The sequence below is a fragment of the Saccostrea cucullata genome, unplaced genomic scaffold (genome assembly GCF_032062105.1).
Source record: "Saccostrea cucullata isolate Sc308-1 unplaced genomic scaffold, CSIRO_AGI_Scuc_v1 ctg9760, whole genome shotgun sequence".
Classification (NCBI taxonomy): Eukaryota; Metazoa; Mollusca; class Bivalvia; order Ostreida; family Ostreidae; genus Saccostrea; species Saccostrea cuccullata.
In genome coordinates this window covers 7765-34230 of record NW_026928452.1, presented here as the reverse complement: position 1 = coordinate 34230, position 26466 = coordinate 7765, and the positions used below count along the sequence as shown (strand labels likewise).

General features: G+C 33.5%; 1 protein-coding gene across 1 annotated transcript; it reads right to left on the bottom strand.

Annotated features, from left to right (window-relative positions):
- Positions 1-5608: 5608 nt before the first annotated feature.
- On the bottom strand, positions 5609-10526 carry LOC134277634 (QRFP-like peptide receptor; the record flags this gene model as incomplete). Its single annotated transcript, XM_062759965.1, has 5 exons — positions 5609-6014; positions 6500-6614; positions 6829-7022; positions 7930-8053; positions 10405-10526. Coding segments are annotated over 5 exons (939 nt in total), but the record flags the coding sequence as incomplete, so codon positions are not given.
- Between the last annotated feature and the right edge of the window lie 15940 nt (positions 10527-26466).

Below are 26466 nucleotides of genomic sequence, written 5' to 3'. Positions count from 1 at the left end.
CAAACAGATTTGAAGTTAATATGTTCTCTATAATATTACGACTTATATATCTTAATAGCATTTCAAACAAAATTAATTAAAAATCTTATTTCATTTAAAAGTTATTAAAACTAATTAAAATTTTTTGGCGGGTTTGATTGACACATCCTTGCACTTTCACAAAGTATTAACTTTATTCTTATTCCTTAGGAAAAGTGGCAATCTTGTTGTGTATAATTGAAAAATTCTAATACATGTACTTTAATCCAGAAAATTCAGAGTAGACATGTTCAAAAGCAAAAGAAACACGCAATATATTGTCAGTCTGTGAAGTGAAGTTTTAATAACTTTTAAATGAAATAAGATTTTTAATTAATTTTTTTTGTGAAATGCTAGCGAAAATATTAACTTCAAATCTGGTCCAAGTACCTTTAAGATATCGAACAGTATTCAAGCTCAAAAGTCCATTTAACAATACAAATCAGAAGCAGATTAAACACACAGACCTCACTAGCATTAGTGGTGGGATCAGATGGCATGGAGGAGTAAGCATCCCCTTCTGACCGGTCACATCCTCCATGTGCTCCTTGTCATGATCAGGAAATAACGAAAAAATTCGTAGACAATTCAGTTTGTAAATAATAATGGCCAAAGAAATATGAAAAACATCAGTCTTAATGATACATTGTATTTGATGACAAGGTCATTGTATCGACCATTGAACATACTAAATGATGATTTCAAACAAAATCATCAATATTTTTTTATTCAAAAAAGTTTAAAAGAAAGATTCTGCAAATTAATGTGTATTAGAAAATTATTGACGGAATAAAATGTTCGTCCTGGTCGCAAGTTCTTTGCAATTTTAGCCCTTTGTACTCTAGTGTACAAAGTATATGCATAAAAGTCATGATCAATATACCGTACACTATTTTCTTCTTCTTGTCCTCTAGATATTGAGAAAAGATTCCATAATAGAATTATGTGGAGTATAAAGGTACTATCAGATATTGATTTTTCAACATTTGCCTCGAAAAAAGAAAGGTAGGTAAGTCTCAAAACTTAAAACTAAATACAGACTTAAGTCATATTTCTCTATGATTCTTTAAATGATATCGAAAAATTAAACAAAATTTTCAAAATGTATGTTTATTTTTATAATACAAACGTGCAACTTTTTGAAGATGTTTCTTTTATAAGAAGTTTTTTTAGATATAGATTTTGATTTTTTAAAAAAGTCTGTTCTTAGTGAAGGTCTCGCAACCTGGAAACAGAATTGTTTTTTAAGTATAAGGAATGTACGGATATACGGTTGTTTTTTTTTTTAAATCAATAATAGATCTGAAAGTTATTCCTAAAACAGGAATAAAACTTTGAAAACTGAAATAAAATGTCTGAAGTAAATTTTAATCAAAAACTGATTTTATTGTATTTTTTCACACAAGTTTACTTGCATTCAGCCTAATTTTCTTTATTAAATATATCAGAAATCAGAAAGACTTTCAATACCTATATACATAAGAAACCTCGACTGTCCGTGGTAGAGTACCGGTACACTACAGGAACTATAATCATTTTTAATAATCGAGGAACATAGAACTTTATACAGGTAATGGTTTGTATTGTTGTTTAAACAGGTATTATTTACAATTACAATTAAAAACAATTTCCCTATTGAATTATTGTAAAAATAAAACAATAAAACAATTGTACATTTAAAATTGATTTGTTTTAATGTTAATAACAAACATCAAGGAAATCTACATATAATCTCCTATTTCTAATTTTTAGTTCAGATACGCCATATATAGCATTAAAACTTTCAAAGTCACGACTTCTTTGTTCACTTTTTAATATTCAAATTATTGACAAACAAGTTGAAACAAGAATATAAGCTAGTTTAAAGTCATCATCTAGTAAGTTCTATGATCGATACAATGACCTTGTCAGCAAATAAAATTTAATCATTGACTCAAATGCTGACTGACATTTTTCATACTAATTGTTGGTCCATTATTTATACACTGAATTGACAACGGATTTTCCCGTTATTCCCAATCATGACAAGGAGCACACGGCGGGTGTGACTGGGTGGCAGGGAATGCTCACTCCTCTGTGGTACCTCTACCCACCTCTGATGTTTTAGAGTTCCGTGTTTGCTATGCTCCAGATTTGTATTATTTGAATGGACTTTTTGAACTTGAATGCCGTTCGCTATCTCCCTATATTTTCTTAACTGAAAATATCACTTTGATTTTTCATACATAATATTTGCATGATTAAACGAACTTTAACTAGAGTCGTGAAATGTTATTTCTATACTCAGACCACAGAGAAGTACTAATTTAGTTGACCATACATTGAAAATGCATTAGTTCTTTCATTTGAAAATTGTTTTTCTTTTACTTCTGGAATCTTGCATCCAAACTGTTAGAAATATTTTTAATGAACCACAAGCTCTCTGTAAAATTCTTTCCCGTAAATGTTTCTTTTCTTTGAACTAAGTTTTAAGGTGAATTAATGCTTTCAAATTCTTAGTGAACCCTTTACACGTTGTTTTGTAAGTAGCTAACATGATGCTCGTATGAGATGATGTAGAAATGATTACCAAATTTATATTCAGCACTTACTCATATATCATTTCTTATAAAAGCTCAAAAACAATTAAAATTATTATGTTTGATAAAATGAGGACAAAAATCATCGTCTATAATTTATGTCATAAAAGTGAATAATGTAAATAGATTTTGTCAATCCTTCCCGAATTGATAGATCTAATGTGTATTTGGTAATATAAAACATTTTGTTCAATCTAACATTGACACATTTATGCTACTTTTATTAACCCAGCTTCATACCCTACATAAGCATGTTGAATTTTTTCACACTCGGAAAAATATACTAACAACTTCTTTTGTCTTGGCAAGAATAAGTTGTCTTCAAGTAATTAAGAGAGATCCAATTTAACTTGGTTGACGTGAATATTAAAAGTATTACATATTGAAATGTGATTTTGAAGAATTTCATCTATCGAACTTGAACTGTGAGTATAAGTTTAATTTCCTGACGTAGCAATTTAAAAAACAAACTTCTTCTAATACAGCCATAATAATGGGCCTTAAAAATGAAGACGATATTGTTAAAAGCCTTGTCTGCTGCAACATTAAGAACATTAAAAGATCAAAGTGAAAAAAAATCCTTGGATTTATCACTCGATGCCGAATCTATAATTATAAATAATGGCATTATGATAACAGAAGAGAAATTATTCGTATCTATTTATATTTATTTTTATCACTCAATCATATTTTCAAAACATCTTCAAAGGTTTTTTGTATATAAAAATTTGGAAAGAAAAAGATTATATAGAGTATGTTGTCAGATTATAGTTCAATACACTGTATACCCTTTCACGAACAGAAAACAGCATAATATCCTGTCTTCCTTTAAAAGGCAAATGTTTCAATTCAGTCTTTCTATTATATGCTTGCATATGATTGATTTTTTGTGAGGTTTGGGAAAACGCTAAAATTATGTGGAGAAAAGTAAAATACCTTTCTTCCTCTTCAATGTCCCAAGTCATGCAAGTCATATTTATGTTCTTAATATTTCTTGGAAAATAATATTGTCATGATTTTTTTTCAAAAGGTCGTTCAAATATCATTTGATACCCAAATTGCATATGAAATCAATAGGGTAAATGACTCATAAAATTGATAACCAACTGGCTAGTCTGTTAGTCCTCGAATCAAATACAATCTTTTTGATACTTTCTTAAAATTAACAAAAAGTAAATGAATTCTTTGTGCATGTGTTATTTGATCTTTTCGGAAGATTTTGTATTTATATGTTCTCCAAACAAGCAGATGTTGATATTGATATTTGTTGAATTTCTTTCTTTGGATAAGAAATATTTCGAGATGAGTTTCATCTATTGATGAAATAATAGTGTGTTGTGTGTTTGTGTGTTGTTGTTTTTTTTAAATCAAGAAACATATGGAGATAACGAAGAATATTCCAGATCAAAAGTCCATAAAAAAATACAAAACAGGAGCAGGGCAAACATGGACCTCCAAAACAGCAGAGGTGGGATCAGGTGCCCTGGAGGAGTGAGCTTCCCTGCCGACCGGTCGCACGCCCCATGTGCTTCTTGTCACGATCGGGAAATAACGGAAAAATTCGTCGTCATTTCAGTGGACTAACAATTAGCATGAAAAAAAGTCAGTCGGGATTTGACTCAATGATAAATTGTTTTTGCTGACGAGGTCTTTGTATCGACTCTAGAATTTCATTGATGATCTCCAGGCAAGTACCTATAGTTATTCCGATATGAGAGGTCCTAAATACGCAGAAATCTGCTCATTATTTTCATTTTATTTCAGCTTAAAGGCATGTTTCGTGAGAACAATCTCATACGTGTCTGGTAAATAGCAAAGTTCCAAGATATTGATAAATGAAATGCATGTTATTTTCTCGGTATTTCAAAATTTGAATGATTTGACATGCTTTGCAAGTGCTCGTCTTAGACAATAAGAATGATTCGATTAATGAAGTGTATATACATGCAGTCCATTTCATTAAAAATGAAATTTTGTCGTATTCATGAAAAATATAGCTTTGATTACGATTTTTTTTAATGATGACTTCGCACTCAGTATGAAGATTATCAAGTCAATAATCTTTTTGAAGGCCTTATTTCTAATGTCCCAAATATGTCCCAAAAAGAACATCTGCTAGATTCCACATATTAGGCCTTTCTACATTTATATTTCGACGCACAACCAAGATTCCACCCAATTTTCTATCGGCAGATTTGCAATATTAAATTTATTTCTAGAGTTTTTAAGAGAAAGTTTCCCTTCGGATGAGACCTAAAGAAAACCGAAGCCCCCTTTTCAGGGAGGCGTTGGCACAATAAAGAACCGTCACTACTCAATGACCCTGGGTGCCGAGTTAAGGTCTTAATTTGAGGTCATACGCCGGTATAGGCGACGTCTCTAAATGAGTGAAAAATTTTGGAATGGGGACGTTAACCAACAAGCAATCAATCAACCATTTTAGGGGGAAGATTTGCAGTTTTATCCGTGAAAATTGGTTGCATTGAAAATAATCCAGATGATGTTTTATGGTACATTGTTGCAAAGTTAGTGTACCAGGGGAACATTTTATATGGAAAATGTTTGCTATTGATCACTAGGATGTAAACACCAAACATTTAGTATTTCCTTGTACATATAAATAGTTTATAATTTTGATATCTCTTTTACAATTTTAAACAGATGTTGTTGGTCTTATTCTTGCAAATTGCAGGATAGCTTGTTGGATTTATAAAAACATAAGATGACGTTATAAATGACAAACGATAGTTGGACTAAATAAGTAGTCATGTATTGCAATAAGTCTATATTAACAAAAAGGGTGTTGGCAAAGAATAAAGTAAGATTGAAAATAAAAGTTTTATAAGTGGTGAATACACAGATCGGTATTTCTTGATATTGAAAGAAAATATTAATACGCAGACCATGACTATGGTTGCCCTATAGAAAAAGTCCATATTGAAGTTTGAGATGTCTTGAGTTCATTGTCATTCATGCCTTTGTTTTGAATTGCGTATCAGACCAGTTTCTGATAGAAATTTCCCTGTACATCATTCAGTGTACATAGGTGCTCTGTTCTCTCGTGAACTGTTTAGAAATCCTATATTGATAACTCTGTACTACACTGCTAGAGCGATTTTCTGTAGAAAAACGTACGACAGTTTCATCCAAAAATCGGCTTCTCTGTCTGCGACCAAAACACATAAAGCCTAGTGCAATGATAAACGCCTTCCTAAAATTCTTGGACATGAACCCATAGACAATTGGGTTGACACAACTATTAAAGTACGATAACACATAAAACGCTTGGCGGACGTGTTTCAACGTTCCCATGTGCAAGTTGTCTAGGATGTCAAAGGATACCAAGAGATTGTTGGTCGTTATTGGTCCCCAGGAGATCATAAAAAGGATGATAATGGTTACAAGCATCTTCACGACCTAGATGTGAAAAAATAAAAGTCAAGTAATCTGATCTTAGAACTTCAATTAATTCCAAAGTTATGGCACATCAAGTCTCAATATTTTTAAAGCAATGACCATAATGGGATCTGAATAAATTTGTTAACTGTTAAATCGGTCACAAAATATAATTCGTTATATATTCAGATCTATCAAATAAAACTGCCATATCTGCAGATACAAATACTTGGTTACCTAATTACTTTGCCCTTTGAGAAAGAATAAAAAAATTATTTTAAAGATGGTCTAAGCTATTGTGGATAAAATTGGTATATTTCTATAACATTAAAATACAGTTTGAATAAATAATCCCTTTGGGAAAAAATGATATCTTAATTAAAAAACAGTTGTCAATGTTTACAATTTTTAAACAACATGTATCTTTTTTGTGAAAATGACAACTGGTTCTTGCAGTTATGCTAGAAATGATCAATTATTCATGACTTTCTCCACGTGCAACCTACCTGCTTCCTGGAATAAGTATCATCGCCATGAATCCCTCTGTTGGTGATGGTTTTTTTGTCTCGTCTTGACAACACTCGTCGAAGTTGGACAGTCTCTTGATTGTCATTGACATTGCTAAGGCGTGAATTAAAACTAAGTGTATAGTTTGTAACATTAATGCTATCTTATCAATTTTGTGATCCCGACGACTTTTTTGTGATTATATTAATTATATATCACAAAGAAAATGGAACAGCTGTTTTGGTTTACTTCACGTCACAGGCAAAAATCAAGTAATGCTTATATACATGTGTACATAACTGAAGTATTTTTAAAAGTACTGTTTTACCCTATATTTTGGTCGCGTCCATCCATTTTCCATAGTTTTCTACAGATGCTGGTGTAAGTGAAACTTAGAATCACGAATGGGACGAACAAGATGATCAGGAACATGTAAACACCATACAATCTCTGTACAAAGATATTGTCCCACTCCAATATACACCAATGGGCATTCCGGTGTGTACCTACCAACTTGTGAGTCTAATAAAACAGTGACAAGAATATTACAAATATATTACATTCTAGTGAGCTTTATCTTAGTCAGCTATGGTTTTTTTTTTGGGGGGGGGGGTAACAATTTCCAATACTATACACTTTTTCAATACATGTGCCATTATTTCTTGTAAACTTTTAAATTTGATTCCTCATATTTCTTTTTTGGTAAAACACGGTTTCCATTTTAATGATGAAATCACGTCCCTAGAGCTATATAAATTGACAGCAGACAACATTGATTAGTGATATAAAAAAGAATTGACAGAGCAGAAACTATATGCATGCGTTTCACCTGTATTTTCTGTGCATTAAACATTCAGTATAATATAATAAATATTGGGTTGATTATGATAACCTTGGAGTAAAAATTTATAATCTTTACTTTCAACTAGATGCCATATTTATTATTTTATTTTATATGTGATGTTTTATATAAATACATGTTACAGGGAACAATACGTGCATAAATTCTTTACAGTTTTTTAAAATGTCAAGTACTTTTAATTATTGCTATATTCTATTAGGAGAATGCTATTTATCAATCACAAGGTAATGTGTTTTTAAACTATGTATCTTGAAGGATCAGGTTCAGCTAACGAACATTGAATTATAGCATTATCACATTGTATAAAGGCACCTGTTTCTGTTGTATTTCTACTGCATGCAATACTGGCACTATAGAAACAAATGAAAGCAAATAAGAACTGTAAGAAGAGTATTGGCTCTTTGCTCACCGCAATAAGCTAACGATTATTTTTCTTTCCTTAATTGTCTTAATAATATACCCGGTACAAAGAATGACTCAGCGATGTTGTTACATGGTAAAATGTTGAATTAAATGAATTTTATTCTGTATAACTCATGTAACTCGTCTATACACAGTTCAATTTACCTGGCCTGCAAGAGTTGGGGTTGCCATGATGACGCTCAGAATCCAAATGCAGGCAACACTTCGTCTTGCTAGACTTATCGTACAAACATACTTAGACTTTATCGGATGGAGAATAGCATAGTATCTGAAAATGTAAAGTAAATTCTAGATATGAACCTAAAGCAATATGAGCTGCATTTTTGAGAATTTTACTTTGCAGGTAAAATGCGTTATTATGATTAATTTTTATGTAATTTAAACCCTTATGAACAATAAGACCAAAATAAAGTTTAAAAATGTTTCACAAAAAATGTTTCTGTACAATCAAATATACAGTATTTAATATCAGAAATGATTTTTGTACAGGACGACAGACAATAATGCAATTTTGCTTCAATCAAAGCTTATAAAGAGTTCTTCCAACGTTAATATACACAACGGAAGTTTATAAAAGTTCAATTTTTTCTGTCATTGAAATAGTTTATTACAAATTTGCAACAAAATTTTTCAATGTCAAACATGCAGCTCATATTGCTGCTTTAATTTATAGTGCCATGAAGAGCTAACAAGTCATGACTGTCTGACATACAAACTGATATTATTTTCTTGAGAGGTCCATTTAATGAAATGCACTTTTATAGCAGCCTTTTGTTGTGTAGACTTTGGGGATATACATGATTTCAAACTTTGGCCAAAACTGTTAAGCTATATTGGAGCTAGGGCTTTTATATTACACATGCTCGAAATATGGCTGAAATATTGCCGACTTGGTGATAAACACCAATCGATCGATCAATGTACTATAGTAATCATCCACACAATGTCAGGGCTTTGTGATTTCAGAACTTTCATATATTCAGACCTTTTATTAGATATCATCATTTTTACCATTGGTCTATGTTTTAACCTACATTTAAATTTAAAAAACTTTACTTTTGGCGTTGAGCTGACATATTTAGAAATCTGTATTTCAAAAATTCATCATTTTCTCTGATTTTCTTAATATCAGAATGAGAAATAAAACGAATTGTACAAAATATGAGGATTGGTACAAGCACAGGCACCAAACTCGCTTGAATTTTTGAACCCCAGAACATTATAATATAATATACCAGAGGGTCAAAAATTCAAGCGAGTTTGGTGCCTGTGTCATGAAATATCAGACTCTTGAAATACCCTTTTTATCATAATCATCGTAATGAAATTACTCACAAATCAAGCAATGGCTGAATATCACACATAATGACATTTTTCAACTTAAGAAAAGAAAGTTGATTGACTTCAAAACTTCGACCTTGTCAGACGTATCTTTTGATTGAAGAAAAACAAGATTCGATGTGGTATCATAATGAAGCTATTTAATGATATCCTCCTAAGGAACGCATTAGGATACAGTAAAGTAATAGGTTTTTTATTAGCTTAAAGTTTGCAACAAAAGAAGACAGGAAATTACATAATGGATGCCTTGAATGTGATTTACCCATATAACAAAAACGAACCACTCGGTTCAATAATTTATTTATTGCAGTCTGTGCATGGTACTTAATTAGGATAACAAACCCAAACTCAGTTGACTTCATATATGTTATTATTAATAATGAAGGAAAAAAATCTAAAAATACTGCTCATTCATATCGATCGTACTTATTCCTTGTGTATTAAGTCTAATCTTATACATGTAATTATCTGTAATTAAAATGTAATTAATAACACGATCAATATTCACTCTCGATGAAAAGTGCAATGCAAGCAAACATCAAAATTGCTTGATTATAAACACAGTTAAATTATGTACATGTATTTTTAATTATCAGTGTGTATGTCTGCGTGTGCTAGGGCCCTGGGAGTGTAAGGGGTGTTTATCCAAGATGAATGATTGTCCTTTTGTCTTTCGTGCATAGTGTTCTATTTTCGATTGTTTTGCGAATTGCTGCTTCCTTCGTTATAGCCAATCCTTGCGTACTTGATTGGTTCTAAATCTTTGTGAATATGTATGATACCTAATAGATTATATGGTAAAATGCAGGCGTATTATCTTGGAAGGAACCCAGTCTATTGTACTTGACCCAGTTTGGGATTCTCATTCAAAACTTGTAATCATGAGACTGATCGAACGAAATAATGTTATAGGATTTTAATTCTTAACACACAAAGAATTAATTAATATTTTCATAATATGTGTGCTTCGCAATATCATAATTTGCTTTTAAAATTTTTTTTTATTTCTATAAATCGGGTTGATGACGAAATTGCTAGCTATCAATATGTCAAGGAACATAAGGTGAGTATGAGCTGTAGGCAGGGAATGCTTAGTCCTCCAAGGCACCTAATTCCACCTCTATGTTTTGGGAGGTATGTGTTTGTTCTGCTGCATACTTGTATTGTTTTGATGGGCTTTGGCTTGAACTGTTCCTTATCCCCATACCGGGTATTTTGTTTAAACTTTCACTTGATCTGATTGTTAAAGAATTTTCCTATTTGACAAAAAAAAAATACCTTTCTAGACTCAATCCTGTCAGTGTCATGACGGAGCAGATTATAGACAAATTCTGAAGGTAGTTCACAAACTTGCAAAGGAACTCTCCAAGTCTCCAGGAATAAGTAAAGAAAGCTATACACTGAAAAGAAAATCAACACGAATAAAGTAATTATACGAAATTCAAATCTAGGGGTATATAAACATAACTTAATTTTAAACAATAAAAAATAACGAAAACAAATTTGCAGAAAACGTAAACTTTTCATGTTTAAAATGTCTTCAATGATTACAATCATTTTACCCAATGTTACACAATAGAGACATTTTATTGTCAGTATTTTCATCGTTGTACGCGGTACTGTAATTACATTTGTACAACAACTTGTATTCGCGATGGAGTAATAATGTATTTATAAGCGGGACAAAAATTTACACGAATTCCTATGGAACGCCGGGACTGTCTTATATGAGGATTAAATATTATATGCAGTGCTTCCTATATTATATGCAGTACTATTTTTATTATATGAAGTAGTTTTTACTTTATATTGTGTACAACCTCCATTATATACAGTACTTCTCTCATTATATGATGTAGATATGTCATTATATTATGTACATCTATCATTATATGAAGTGCTTTTAACATTATATGCGGTAGTTCGATCATTATATGCGGTGGTTCTAACATTATATGCGGTAGTTCTAACATTATATGCAGTAAACACAACAATATATTATGTACTTCTCACATTATATACAGTACATTCATCATTATGTGTAGTATTTCTGTTATTATGATGATGCTGATCATTAAATATTATGTCCGGTCCAGTTAGCATTCCGTGCGTTAGATTTTGCATTTCTTTATGATGTAGACACAGTATTATATGCGGTGCTTTCTTCTTTATGATGATGATCTTTCGGAAGCTACCCTTCGGAACTCTCTGTTCAAGGTTCTTCTTTCTATCAACTGTTTAATTCAGTACAATAAAAATACATGCGCGTATTATTTATGTCTCTGATTAAAGTGGTGAATAACAAATGCTACGTTAACTTATTAAATTGTTTTAGAAGATAAGAAGTAGGGTAATAGAGTAAAATAAAATGCCATCTATTTTATGGTATGAAGTAAAAAGAGAGAGAGAGAGAGAGAGAGAAGGGGAGTGGGAAAAAAATGAGAGATTTTTTTTTCTTGTGAACAATATGGCATTCAAAAAGATTCATTTCATATGTAGGACAATCAATTTCAAAATTAAAAAAAAATGAAAAAAAAATAACTGATGTCTTCGAGTACGCAGGTCTTTAACAGTGCGTTATAGAAAACATTACATTATTTATTTACTTGTATTTAGGGGTGGGGTGTGCTAATTTTTCATAATTTAAAATTACCCTTCATCTCTCAATTTAATAGGCACAAGGGTTTCTACCACATATTTTTTAAAAAGTAAATTCTTGAAGTACAATCCACGACGACTCAATACAGTGACGTAGACGTTGTTTTTGAAAGTGGGGGGAAGGGGGAGGGGGGCAGCCGGATAAAAAAAATAACTCAAGTTACCTGAACAAAGTGGACAAGTAAAACACATTGAGAATTTTCAATAGTAAAAGTTATGTTTAGGAAAAGGGGGAGGGTGTTACTACGCGCGTGTATAATGTCTGCTCTGAAAATCGCATGTCTTTTCCTGATGCATATCATTTATAAAGTACAGTTAAAGACAGTGAATATCATACATTTTTTATATGCCAAAGTTTAACAATAAATACAATGGAATGGTAAAAATATTTCAATGATATGCGCATCTCTCTCTCTCTCTCTCTCTCTCTCTCTCAATGTAATTAAACTACTGAGGTATTGACATGACTTCGAAATTCCTTTAATTAATGTAGGGATAAATCTAGTTAATAAGTCAACGAAATCTTAACAAGCTTGAAATTCAACCATACTTAATTTTTACCAATTCCAAAAATCTTTGTTCTATTTTAACTGGATTGAAAATAATTGTCCACACCATAAAGATAGAGGTTGGCAGATTATGTTACTCAAGAGATGAAATATATTGTATCAAATGTTGTTGAAGATGAGCATAATTTTTTTATTTGTTTGTGCCCTCTTTATAAACAACTAATCATGCGCAAATCTAGAGGGGTTGGGGTCAAAACACCCACCCCTGGACTTTGCAAATACTAAAGCAAGAAAAAGGTAACATTGGACCACCCTCGGAAATCGCAGACCCCCGCCCCCTAGTAACCGCGAATTTGTGTTAAATTGGTATGAAAATCCAGAGGTTTGAAAAACTAGAAGTCATTGACCCCCCCCCCCCAACACTAATAGGTATTCAAAATTTAGGCGATTGTACGTTTTTTCGGGGGTGGGGGTGGATTTTATTTTTTAGGACTGAGGTGACCCCCCCTTCCCCCTAAAAAAATTCTGGATCCGCGCCTGAACTAATAAGTGAATTTTGTACACTTTTCAAAAATACATGTATAACTTATGAAATTCTTAATTCAGCAGATGTTAAATATGCAAGAAATATTTGTAACTTCATACGTGTTGCCAATCTCCCATGCAGAGTTGTCGTTCGTTTCTCTCTCAAACACTGAATGTATGAGCCGATGGTAGAGAGTGACGTGTTGCATTTAATTAATATAAGAAAATCCATGTGACTATATTAATTATTATTTTTGTTTACATGCGCCACATGTGGTTTTTGTCAAACTAAATAAATAAAAAAATATATAACCTAAAACCATGAAGAATATCCATATCTTAGAACGCAAAAAGTAAAACTTTCTAAATATAACAGAGGGGTTTCCGAAGGATAGCTTCCGAAAGATCATCATCATAAAGAAGAAAGCACCGCATATAATACTGTGTCTACATCATAAAGAAATGCAAAATCTAACGCACGGAATGCTAACTGGACCGGACATAATATTTAATGATCAGCATCATCATAATAACAGAAATACTACACATAATGATGAATGTACTGTATATAATGTGAGAAGTACATAATATATTGTTGTGTTTCTGCATATAATGTTAGAACTACCGCATATAATGTTTGAACTACCGCATATAATGATCGAACTACCGCATATAATGTTAAAAGCACTTCATATAATGATAGATGTACATAATATAATGACATATCTACATCATATAATGAGAGAAGTATTGTATATAATGGAGGTTGTACACAATATAAAGTAAAAACTACTTCATATAATAAAAATAGTACCGCATATAATAAAGGAAGCACTGCATATAATATTTAATCCTCATATAAGACAGTCTCGGCGTTCCATAAAATTCCAACGTTCTCCAGAACCTTTAGTAGTATTGATTCAAATAGTATGATGAATATTTTGCGAGAAAAGAAACTTGCGTAATTACACGGAAGCAAGATCTAGCTAATTATGTTCCCCAAACGAAGTTGGGGAACATATTGTTTTTACTCTGTTTCTTATTATTATTATGTTCCCCAAACGAAGTTGGGGAACATATTGTTTTTACTCTGTTTCTTATTATGTTCCCCAAACGAAGTTGGGGAACATATTGTTTTTACTCTGTTTCTTATTATTATTATTCTTATTATGTTCCCCAAACGAAGTTGGGGAACATATTGTTTTTACTCTGTTTCTTATTATTATGTTCCCCAAACGAAGTTGGGGAACATATTGTTTTTACTCTGTTTCTTATTATTATTATGTCGCCCCGAACGAAGTCGGGGACGACATATTGATATTGTACGCATGTTTTTTTTATCCAGGCTGTTTCTCGGAGATGGCTGGGACAATCTTCCTGAAACTTTCCTCAAAGGACGATCACTGGTTGTAGTTGTGCAGTGAGGTCGTTCAGTTCCAATATGTCTACCGTTGCCATGGAAACCTGTAAAAAGCGACGAATTTTGTCCGAGAGTGTTCTCTCTGGTCCCTTAAATGTTCGTCATGAAACTTTTCTTATTTTAATGATTAGTATCTGTATTTGTGCGCCTCGCATTTAAAATTTTCAAATAATCAATTATTGCCATGGAAACCAGGTGAAAGTTAAAATTCTTTAATATCGATTTTCTCAATAACTACTCAGGCAATCGTTTTGAAACTTTCAAAGTTTATTCCTTGCAATGTGTCAAAGTGATTTCTACTTTCAAAATAATTGTAATGAGTCGCTCACAGTTGCCATAGAAACGAAACATAAAAAAAGATTCAGATGTACACATGTGTTCTCCAAGGTCTAGGTCAAAGGGTCAAAGTTCGTCGTATCCAATAAAAGTTCTTTTCACAAGGATTACATATTTGAAATATGAAAGCCCTAGTACTTACCGTTCAAACGTTATGGCTATTTACTATGTTCAAGACGACACCCCCCCCCCCTTTTTGAAGCACACAGCCAAGTAGAATACACAGATATAACATATACAACTTACAAGTAATTTTTTAAAATCTTCATTCATAAAACTCAGTTCCCGTCATGTGATATTTTGCCATCATTCATTCTCCTTCTGTTTTGTCTCTTGAATTTATAAATATTTTATTTTATCTATATAAAAAAAAATTAACGATTGTCAGCTGCATTTATTATCATTTCGCGTTTTCTTGTATATCTATCACTTGTATATTATTCATTTCATTAGATAGTGCAAGTATAAATTAAAAAATTGGTACATCATTTCCATAGTTTTAATTTATTCATAAATCCTTTGATCCGCTCCTGAAGGTTCGCGAAGCCTTGATCACCACTGTATACAAAACATTCATATCGCCGAAAATGTTCATGATTCCGCTAAACTGAGAAAGTTTACACATGATTTATCTTCTCATAACAACATCAGCTCTCTGCAATGCAGAAATGCTCGAATTGAAGGGGAAAATTCAGGAGTTATTGATGAGAAAAATTCAGGAGTTATTATGTCGCCCCGAACGAAGTCGGGGACGACATATTGATATTGTACGCATGTTTTTTTTATCCAGGCTGTTTCTCGGAGATGGCTGGGACAATCTTCCTGAAACTTTCCTCAAAGGACGATCACTGGTTGTAGTTGTGCAGTGAGGTCGTTCAGTTCCAATATGTCTACCGTTGCCATGGAAACCTGTAAAAAGCGACGAATTTTGTCCGAGAGTGTTCTCTCTGGTCCCTTAAATGTTCGTCATGAAACTTTTCTTATTTTAATGATTAGTATCTGTATTTGTGCGCCTCGCATTTAAAATTTTCAAATAATCAATTATTGCCATGGAAACCAGGTGAAAGTTAAAATTCTTTAATATCGATTTTCTCAATAACTACTCAGGCAATCGTTTTGAAACTTTCAAAGTTTATTCCTTGCAATGTGTCAAAGTGATTTCTACTTTCAAAATAATTGTAATGAGTCGCTCACAGTTGCCATAGAAACGAAACATAAAAAAAGATTCAGATGTACACATGTGTTCTCCAAGGTCTAGGTCAAAGGGTCAAAGTTCGTCGTATCCAATAAAAGTTCTTTTCACAAGGATTACATATTTGAAATATGAAAGCCCTAGTACTTACCGTTCAAACGTTATGGCTATTTACTATGTTCAAGACGACACCCCCCCCCCCTTTTTGAAGCACACAGCCAAGTAGAATACACAGATATAACATATACAACTTACAAGTAATTTTTTAAAATCTTCATTCATAAAACTCAGTTCCCGTCATGTGATATTTTGCCATCATTCATTCTCCTTCTGTTTTGTCTCTTGAATTTATAAATATTTTATTTTATCTATATAAAAAAAAATTAACGATTGTCAGCTGCATTTATTATCATTTCGCGTTTTCTTGTATATCTATCACTTGTATATTATTCATTTCATTAGATAGTGCAAGTATAAATTAAAAAATTGGTACATCATTTCCATAGTTTTAATTTATTCATAAATCCTTTGATCCGCTCCTGAAGGTTCGCGAAGCCTTGATCACCACTGTATACAAAACATTCATATCGCCGAAAATGTTCATGATTCCGCTAAACTGAGAAAGTTTACACATGATTTATCTTCTCATAACAACATCAGCTCTCTGCAATGCAGAAATGCTCGAATTGATGGTGGCATGTCAGATTCGTTTTTCGGTAGAACCTCTAAAATGAAAGTGAAAGAGGGAAATTTCAGAGTTCTCACTGGCGTTACAATACACAAAATAATTCGGCTGATCTTCATAAATTACATTTCCCAAGCTTTTATGATGGGAAAGATACTGCCAATTAACAAGTATGAGGCTCAGTTCAGTACATCTGCCAGATTTCTTTTATGCAAGTCTGCAAATTTAGGAACTTGTAATTTTCCTGCACTACTTTCTTCTCCTACCGATTCTAAAAATAACTAGTGCTAATTGTAACGGGAACCGTTACAGATGTTCCCCAAACGCTCCCCAACTCCTTTTTTGTGTCATATTCCCTGTAAGCATAATTAAATAAGAGAAACTCTGTGCATTTTTGACTTTAACAACGTTTTCTCAGAAGGATACCAATTATATTCAAATGTTAGCATTGCACCCGTGCACATGTTAATGAATGTGCGTTATAATCATATCATCTTGTCTACACTATCTACATATTTAAATATACAATATATTAAAGCATTCGGTCCAAAAGAATGAAAAATCACTCTTTCAAATGTATTTTTATTTCACTCATTCCAAATGCACGCACGTGCGTGCACGTGTATGATGACCATACCTTCCTGTAGGAGTCCCGTTATATCTATCTATGTTCTAAATCCCATCCTGTTTGGTTGAAAAACAAGGGAGTTTTAGCCATTTCAAGTTTAAGCCAATCAGATTGCAGCGCATGTGCATGTGCATGATTTCATGATTTTTTTCTAAATCATATTGTAGGATATCCTAATGCATGACTATGTTTTAAATTTCAAAGCATTTCGTCAAAAAACAAAGGAGATATAGCCATTTAAAGTTTCAGCCAATCAGATTGCAGCACACTGGCATGCGCATGCTTTCACGAAAATTCTTATACATCATGCTGTAGATCTTCATAATGTAGGTCTATGTTCAAAATTTCAAAGGATTATGACAAGAAACAAGAAAGATATTGAGACTGTAGTTTCAGCCAATCAGAGCGAAGCGCACGTGCATGCGCGTAAAATCTTACTTTTTTGACCATGTCATTTTGTCTTAGCTTCTAATATATGCTTATAATATGAGTTTCAAAGCATTTCATCAATAATTTAAATAGTTACGTCTGTATCAATTATATTAGACATTTCACGTGTTGCACGTGCGAGCTCTTGCAAGCACATGTGCATGCACATGCTTTCATGATAAATCTTATAATACAGGCTGTAGATCTCCCTAATATATGACTATGTTCAAAATTTCAAATGATTTTATCAAAAAACAAAAAAGATATTGAGACTTTAGTTTCAGCCAATCAGAGCGAAGCGCACGTGCATGCGCGTGCGATCTTGCTATTTTGACCATGTCATCTTGTGCTTACTACTAATATATCCTTACATTATAAGTTTCAAAACATTTCGTCACAAAATAGAAAAGTTACGGTTATATCCATTTTATATTGGTCATTTTAAGTTTTGCACGTGCGCGCTCTTGCAAGCACGTGCGCGCAAAATGACCTTGATTCCGCAAATCTACATAACATGCCTACTTACCCTAAAAAGGTTTCACCTAAGTCGGATGTGTAGTTTACAAGATCACTCGCGGACAAAATTTTCCCAGGAAGAAAAATAATAATAAGAACTAGTGCTAATTGTAACGGGAACCGTTACAGATGTTCCCCAAACGCTCCCCAAATTCCTTTTGATGCCATATTCCCTGTAACCTTCATTTAATAAGACAACATCTGTGCATTTTTTACTTTAACAACGTTTTCACAAAAAGGATACCAATTATATTCAATTTTAACATTGCGCGCGTGCCCATGTGAATGCACGTGCGTAATGATCATATAATCTTGTCTACACTTTCTATATATTAAAAAAATATATTTAAATATAGTTTATATTATAGCATTTAGTCCAAAAGTATTTAAAAAATCACTCATTTAAGTGTATATTTAATTTCACTCGTTCCAAATGCACGCACGTGCGTGCACGTGCATGATGACCATACCCTCTTGTAGGAGGCCCTTATATCTATCTATGTTCTAAATCCCATCCTGTTCGGTTGAAAACCAAGGGAATTATAGCCATTTCAAGTTTCGGCCAATCAGATTGCAGCACACGTGCATCCACGTGATATCAAGAATCTTTTTCTAAATCATATTGTAGAATATCCTAATGCATGACTATGTTTTAAATATCAAAGCATTTCGCCAAAAAACAAAGGAGATATAGCCATTTAAAGTTTCAGCCAATTTGATTGCAGCAAACGTGCATGCGCGTGATTTCTTGAAATTTTTTGCATATCATATTGCAGGATATTCTAATGCGTGACTATGTTTTAAATTTCAAAACATTTCGTCAAAAAACAAAAAAGATATAGCCATTTAAAGTTTCAGCCAATCAGATTGCAGCGCACGTACATGCGCGTGATTTCATGAAATTTTTCCATATTGTATTGTAGGATATCCTAATTCATGACAATGGTAAAGATTTCAAAGCATTTCGTCAAAAAACAAAAGAGATATTGAGATTTTTGTTTCAGCCAATCAGAGCAAAGCGCACGTGCATGCGCGTGAGTTCGTGCTAATTTGACAGTGTCATATTATTAACACTTTTAATATATCCTCATGTAATGAGTTTCAAAGCATTTCATCAAAAAATGTAAAAGTTATAGCTATACTAAGTATATCAGTCATTTCACTCATTTCACGCGCACGCACGTGCAGGCGTATGCGCGCAAAATGACCTTCGTTCCGCACACCTACACAACACACCTATTAACCCTAAAAAGGTTTTAGCTCAGTTGGGTGAACAGTTTCTGAGAACACTCGCGGACAAAAAAGTACCGGAGAACAAATAAGAAAAAAAATAATAATAATAATAATAATAATAAGAAACAGAGTAAAAACAATATGTTCCCAAACTCCGTTTGGGGAACATAATAAGTGGGATGTACCCAATTAAGGTCTTCCGTTTCCAATGGAAAGGACTGATACAACTCGATGGTTGTTCAAACGTACCTAATGGACTTTTGTTTTAGTGATGGTTAAAATGAAAGTCTTGTCCAGTACGGGGCGACATATGCTATTGCTTGCAATAGCAGACTTTCTAGTTATTATTATTTTTCTTCTTCTTCTTCTTCCTGGGTACTTTTTTGTCCGGGAATGATCTCGTAAACTATACATCCGACTAAGGTGAAATGTTTTTAGGGTCAGTAGACATGTTATGTAGATTTGCGGAACGAAGGTCATTTTGCGCGCACGTGCTTGCAAGAGCGTGCACGTGCAACATGTGAAATGACCGATTTAATTGATATAGGTGTAACTTTTTAAATTTTTGATGAAATGCTTTAAAACTTATAACATAAGGATATATTAGTAGCATAGACAATATGACATGGTCAAAATAGCAAGATCTCACGCGCATGCACGTGCGCTTTGCTCTGATTGGCTGAAACTAAAGTCTCAATATCTTTCTTGTTTTTTGACGAAATCCTTTGCAATTTTGAAAATAGCCATGCATTACAATATCCTACAATATGATATATAGCAATTATCATGAAAACACGTGCATGCACGTGCGCTGCAATCTTATTGGCTGAAACTTTAAATAGCTATAACTCCTTTGATTTTCAACCAAACAGGATGGGATTTGGAACATAGATAGATATACTGGTCTACTACAAGAAAATATGGTCACCATGCACATGCATACACGTGCATGTACGTGCACTGCAATCTGATTGGCTGAAACTTTAAATAGCTATAACTCCCTTGGTTTTCAACCAAACGGGGTGGGATTTAGAACATAGATAGATGTAACGGACATCTACAAAAAGGTATGGTCACCATGCTCAAGTATGCACGTGCGTGCACGTGAAATGAGCAAAATCCAAAAAACACTTGAATGAGTGCATCTTTTTTAATACTTTTGGATTAAATATTTTAATATTTAGTATATTAAAATATATAGATTGTGTAGACAAGATGATATGGTCATTACACACATGCATTCACATGCGCACGTGTGCAATGCTAAAATTTGAATGAACTTTGTACACTTCTGGGTAAACGTAGTTAAAGTCTCAAATGCATCGAGTGTGTCTTATTTAATGAAGCTTCCAGGGAATATGGCACAAAAAGGGAGTTGGGGAGCGTTTGGGGAACATCTGTAACGGTCCCCGTTACAATTAGCACTAGTTATTATTATTTTTCTTCTTCCTGGGAAAATTTTGTCCACAAGTGATCTTGTAAACTACACATCCGACTAAGGTAAAATGTTTTTAGGGTCAATAGACATGTTATGTAGATTTGCCGAACGAAGGTCATTTTGCGCGCACGTGCTTGCAAGAGCGCGCACGTGCAACACATAAAATGATCAATATAATGGATATTGCTGTAACTTTTCTTTTTCTTGATGAATATTTTTGAAACTCATAATGTAAGGATACATTAGTAGTATAGACAAGATGGCATGGTCAAAATAGCAAGACCTCACGCGCATGCACGTGAGCTTCGCTCTGATTGGCTGAAAGTAAAGTCTCAATATCTTTCTTGTTTCTTGTCATAATCTTTTGAAATTTTGGACATAGTCCTACATTATGAAGATCTACAGCATGATATAGAAACTTTTTCATGAAAGCATGCGCATGCGCTTGTGCTGCAATCTGATTGGCTGAAACTTTTAATGGCTATATCTCCTTTGTTTTTTGACGAAATGCTTTGAAATTTAAAACATAGTCATGCATTTAAGATATCCTAAAATATGATATAGAAAAAATTCTTGAAATCACGCGCATGCACGTGTGCTGCAATCTGATTGGCTGAAACTTTATATGGCTATATGTCCTTTGCTTTTTGACGAAATGTTTGGAATTTTAAAATATAGTCATTCATTTAGATATTCTTCAATACGATAAAGATAAAAATTTATGAAATCACGCGCATGCATGTGTGCTGTAATCTGATTGGCTGAAACTTCAAATGGCTGTAACTCCCTTGTTTTTCAACCAAACAGAATGGGATTTAGAACATAGATGAATATAAGGGACTTCTACAAAAAGGTGTAGTCATTATGCACGTGCTTCCACGTGCGTGCACGTTAAATGAGTAAAATTAAAAATACACTCGAATGAGTGAATTTTTTAATACTTTTTTATTAAATGCTTTAATGTTAAGTAGACAAGATAATATGGTCGTTACGCACATGAACACGCGTGTAATGCCTATTTTTAAATATATTTTGTATTTTTCTGGGAAGATCTTGATTAAGTCTAAATTCCATAAAGTATTTCTTATCTAATAGAGATTTCAGGGAATATGGCACGAAAAGGGAGTTGGGGAGCGTTTGGGGAACATCTGTAACGGTTCCCGTTACAATTAGCACTAGTTATGTTCCCCAAACGAAGTTGGGGAACATATTGTTTTTACTCTGTTTCTTATTATGTTCCCCAAACGAAGTTGGGGAACATATTGTTTTTACTCTGTTTCTTATTATTATTATTATTATTATTATTATTATTATTATTTTTCTTCTTCCTGGGAAAATTTTGTCCACGAGTGATCTTGTAAACTACACATCCGACTTAGGTGAAACCTTTTTAGGGTTAGTAGGCATGTTATGTAGAGTTGCCAAACAAAGGTCATTTTGCGCGCACGTGCTTGCAAGAGCGCGCACGTGCATTAGGTGAAATTACCAATATAATGGATATTGCCGTAACATTTCTATTTTTTGATGAAATTTTTTGAAACTCATAATGTAAGGATACATTAGTAGTATAGACAAGATAGCATGGTCAAAATTGCAAGATTTCACGCGCATGCACGTGCGCTTTGCTCTGATTGGCTGAAACTAAAGTATCAATAACTTTCTTGTTTCTTGTCATAATCCTTTGAAATTTTGAACATAGTCCTACATTATAATGATCTACCGCATGATATATAAGAATTTTCATGAAAGCATGCGCATGTGCGTGTGCTGCAAGCTGATTGGCTGAAACTTTAAATGGCTATATCTCCTTTGTTTTTTGACGAAATTCTTTGAAATTCAAAATATAGTCATACATTGGGATATCATACAAAATGATATAGAAAAAATATCATGAAATCACGTGCATGCACGTGTGCTGCAATTTGATTGGCTGAAACTTTAAATTGCTATTTCTCCTTTGTTTTTTGACGAAATTCTTTGAAATTTAAAATATAGTCATGCATAAGGATATCCTACTAAATGATATTAAAAAAATCATGAAATTACGCGCATGCACGTGTGCTGCAATCTGATTGGCTGAAACTTTAAATGGCTATAACTCCCTTGTTTTTCAACCAAACAGGATGGGATTTAGAACAGAGATAGATGTAAGGGACTCCTACAAGAAGGTATGATCATCATGCACGTGCACGCACGTGCGTGCATTTGAAACGAGTATATCTAAAACTACTCTTGAAAGACAAGATGATATGGTCATAACGCACATGCATTCACATGCGCTTGGGTGCAATGCTAAAAATTGAATATAATTGGTATCCTTCTGGAAAAACGTTGTTAAAGTCAAAAATGCACAGAGTTTGTCTTATTTAATGAAGCTCACAGGGAATATGGCACCGAAAGGGAGTTGGGGAGCGTTTGGGGAACATCTGTAACGGTTCCCGTTACAATTAGCACTAGTTATTATTATTCTTATTATTTTTCTTCTTCCTGGGAAAATTTTGTCCACGAGTGATCTTGTAAACTATACATCCGACTTAGGTGAAACCTTTTTAGGGTCAGTAGGCATGTTATGTAGAGTTGCCGAACGAAGGTCATTTTGCGCGCACGTGCTTGCAAGAGCGCGCACGTGCAACACGTGAAATGACCAATATAATGGATATTGCCGTAACTTTTCTATTTTTTGATGAAATTTTTTGAAACTCATAATGTAAGGATACATTAGTAGTATAGACAAGATAGCATGGTCAAAATAGCAAGATCTAACGCGCATGCACGTGCGCTTCGCTCTGATTGGCTGAAACTAAAGTCTCAATATCTTTCTTGTTTCTTGTCATAATCCTTTGAAATTTTGAACATAGTCCTACATTATGAAGATCTACCGCGTGATACATAAGAATTTTCATGAAAGCATGCGCATGTGCGCGTGCTGCAAGCTGATTGGCTGAAACTTTAAATGGCAATATCTCCTTTGTTTTTTGACGAAATTCTTTGAAATTTAAAATATAGTCATGCATTAGGATATCCTACAAAATGATATAGAAAAAAAATCATGAAATCACGCGCATGCACGTGTGCTGCAATCTGATTGGCTGAAACTTTAAATGGCTATTTCTCCTTTGTTTTTTGACGAAATTCTTTGAAATTTAAAATATAGTCATGCATTAGGATATCCTACAAAATGATATTAAAATAAATCATAAAATCACGCGCATACACGTGTGCTGCAATCTGATTGGCTGAAACTTTAAATGGCTATAACTCCCTTGTTTTTCAACCAAACAGAATGGGATTTAGAACATAGATAGATGTAAGGGACTCCTACAAGAAGGTATGATCATCATGCACGTGCACGCACGTGCGTGCATTTGAAACGAGTATATTTAAAAATACACTTGAATGAGTGATTTTTATTACTTTTGGACTGAATGCTTTAATATATAGTATATTAAAATATATAAATAGTGTAGACAAGATAATATGGTCATAACGCACATGCATTCACATGCGCTTGGGTGCAATGCTAAAAATTGAATATAATTCGTATTCTTCTGGAAAAACGTTGTTAAAGTCAAAAATGCACAGAGTTTGTCTTATTTAATGAAACTTGCAGGGAATATGGCACCGAAAGGGAGTTGGGGAGCGTTTGGGGAACATCTGTAACGGTTCCCGTTACAGTTAGCACTAGTTATGTTCCCCAAACGAAGTTGGGGAACATATTGTTTTTACTCTGTTTCTTATTATGTTCCCCAAACGAAGTTGGGGAACATATTGTTTTTACTCTGTTTCTTATTATTATTATTATTATTATTATTATTATTATTCTTTTTTCTTCTTATTTCTTCTCCGGTACTTTTTTGTCCGGAAGTGTTCTCAGAAACTGTTCACCAAACTAAGTTAAAACCTTTTTAGGGTTAGTAGGCATGTTGTGTAGATGTGCCGAACGAAGGTCATTTTGCGCGCATTCGCATGCACGTGCGGGCGCGTGCAATGAGTAAACTGACTGATATATCTAATATGGTTGTAACTTTTGTAATTTTTGATAAAATGTTTTGAAACTCATTCTATAAAGATATATAAGTTGTGTAGATAAGATGACCTGGTCAAATTTGCATGAACTCACGCGCATGCACGTGCGCTTTGCTCTGATTGGCTGAAACAGAAATCTTAATATCTTTTTTGTTTTATGATGAAATGCTTTGAAATTTATAACATAGACATGTATTAGGATGTACTACAATATGATGTATAAAATTTTTCATGAAATCACGCGCATGCACGTGCGCTGCAATCTGATTGGCTGAAACTTTAGATGACTATAACTCCCTTGGTTTTCAACCAAACAGCATGGGATTTAGAACATAGATAGACATAAAGGACTCCTACAAGATGGTTTGGTCACCATTCACATGCATGCACGTGCGTGCACGTGCGCTTTGCTCTGATTGGCTGAAACAAAAATCTCAATATCTTTTCTGATTTTTTACAAAATGCTTTGAAATTTAAAACATAGGCATACTTTAAGATGTCCTACAATAAGATATATAATAATTGTTATGAAAACACGCGCATGCACGTGCGCTGCAATCTGATTGGCTTAAACTTTAAATGGCTATAATTCCCTTGTTTTTCAACCAAACAGGATGGGATTAAGAACATAGACAGACATAATGGACTCCTACAAGAAGGTATGGTCATCATGCACGTGTGTGCACGTGCATATGAGTAAAATAGTGTAGACAAGATGATATCGTCATTACGCTCATGCAATCACATGCGCACGCCTGCATTGCTTAAATTTGAAATACTTGGTAAACTTTTGGGAAAACGTTATTTACGTCTTAAATGCATAGATTTTGCCTTCTTTAATGAAAATTACAGGGAATATGGCACGAGAAGGGAGTTTGGGAGCGTTTGGGGAACATCTGTAACGGTCCCCGTTACAATTAGCACTAGTTATGTTCCCCAAACGAAGTTGGGGAACATATTGTTTTTACTCTGTTTCTTATTATTATTATTATTATTATTATTATTATTTTTCTTCTTCTTCCTGGGTACTTTTTTGTCCGGGAATGATCTAGTAAACTGTTCGTCCGATGTAGGTAAAACCTTTTCAGGGTCAGTAGACATGTTATGTAGATTTGCGGAATCAAGGTCATTTTGCGCGCACGTGCTTGCAAGAGCACGCACGTGCAACACGTGAAATGACCAATATAATTGATATAGCCGCAACTTTTCTATTTTTTGATGAAAAGCTTTGAAACTCATAATGTGAGGATATATTAGTAGCATAGACATGATGACATGGTCAAAATAGCAAGATCTCACGCGCATGCACGTGCGCTTAGCTCTGATTGGCTGAAACTAAAGTCTCAATATCTTTCTTGTTTTTTGACAAAATCCTTTGAAATTTTTAATAAAGCCATGCATTAGGATATCCTACAACGTGATATATAGCAATTGTCATGAAAACACGTGCATGCACGTGCGCTGCACTCTGATTGGCTTAAACTTTAAATAGCTATAACTTCCTTGGTTTTCAACCAAACAGGATGGGATTTAGAACATAGATAGATATAATGAACTTCTACAAGAAGGTATGGTCACCATGCACATGCATACACGTGCGTGTACATGCGCTGCAATATGATTGGCTTATAATTTAAACAGGTATAACTCCCTTGGTTTTCAACCAAACGGGGTGGGATTTAGAACATAAATAGATGTAATGGACTTCTACAAGAAGGTATGGTCACCATGCTCATGTATGCACG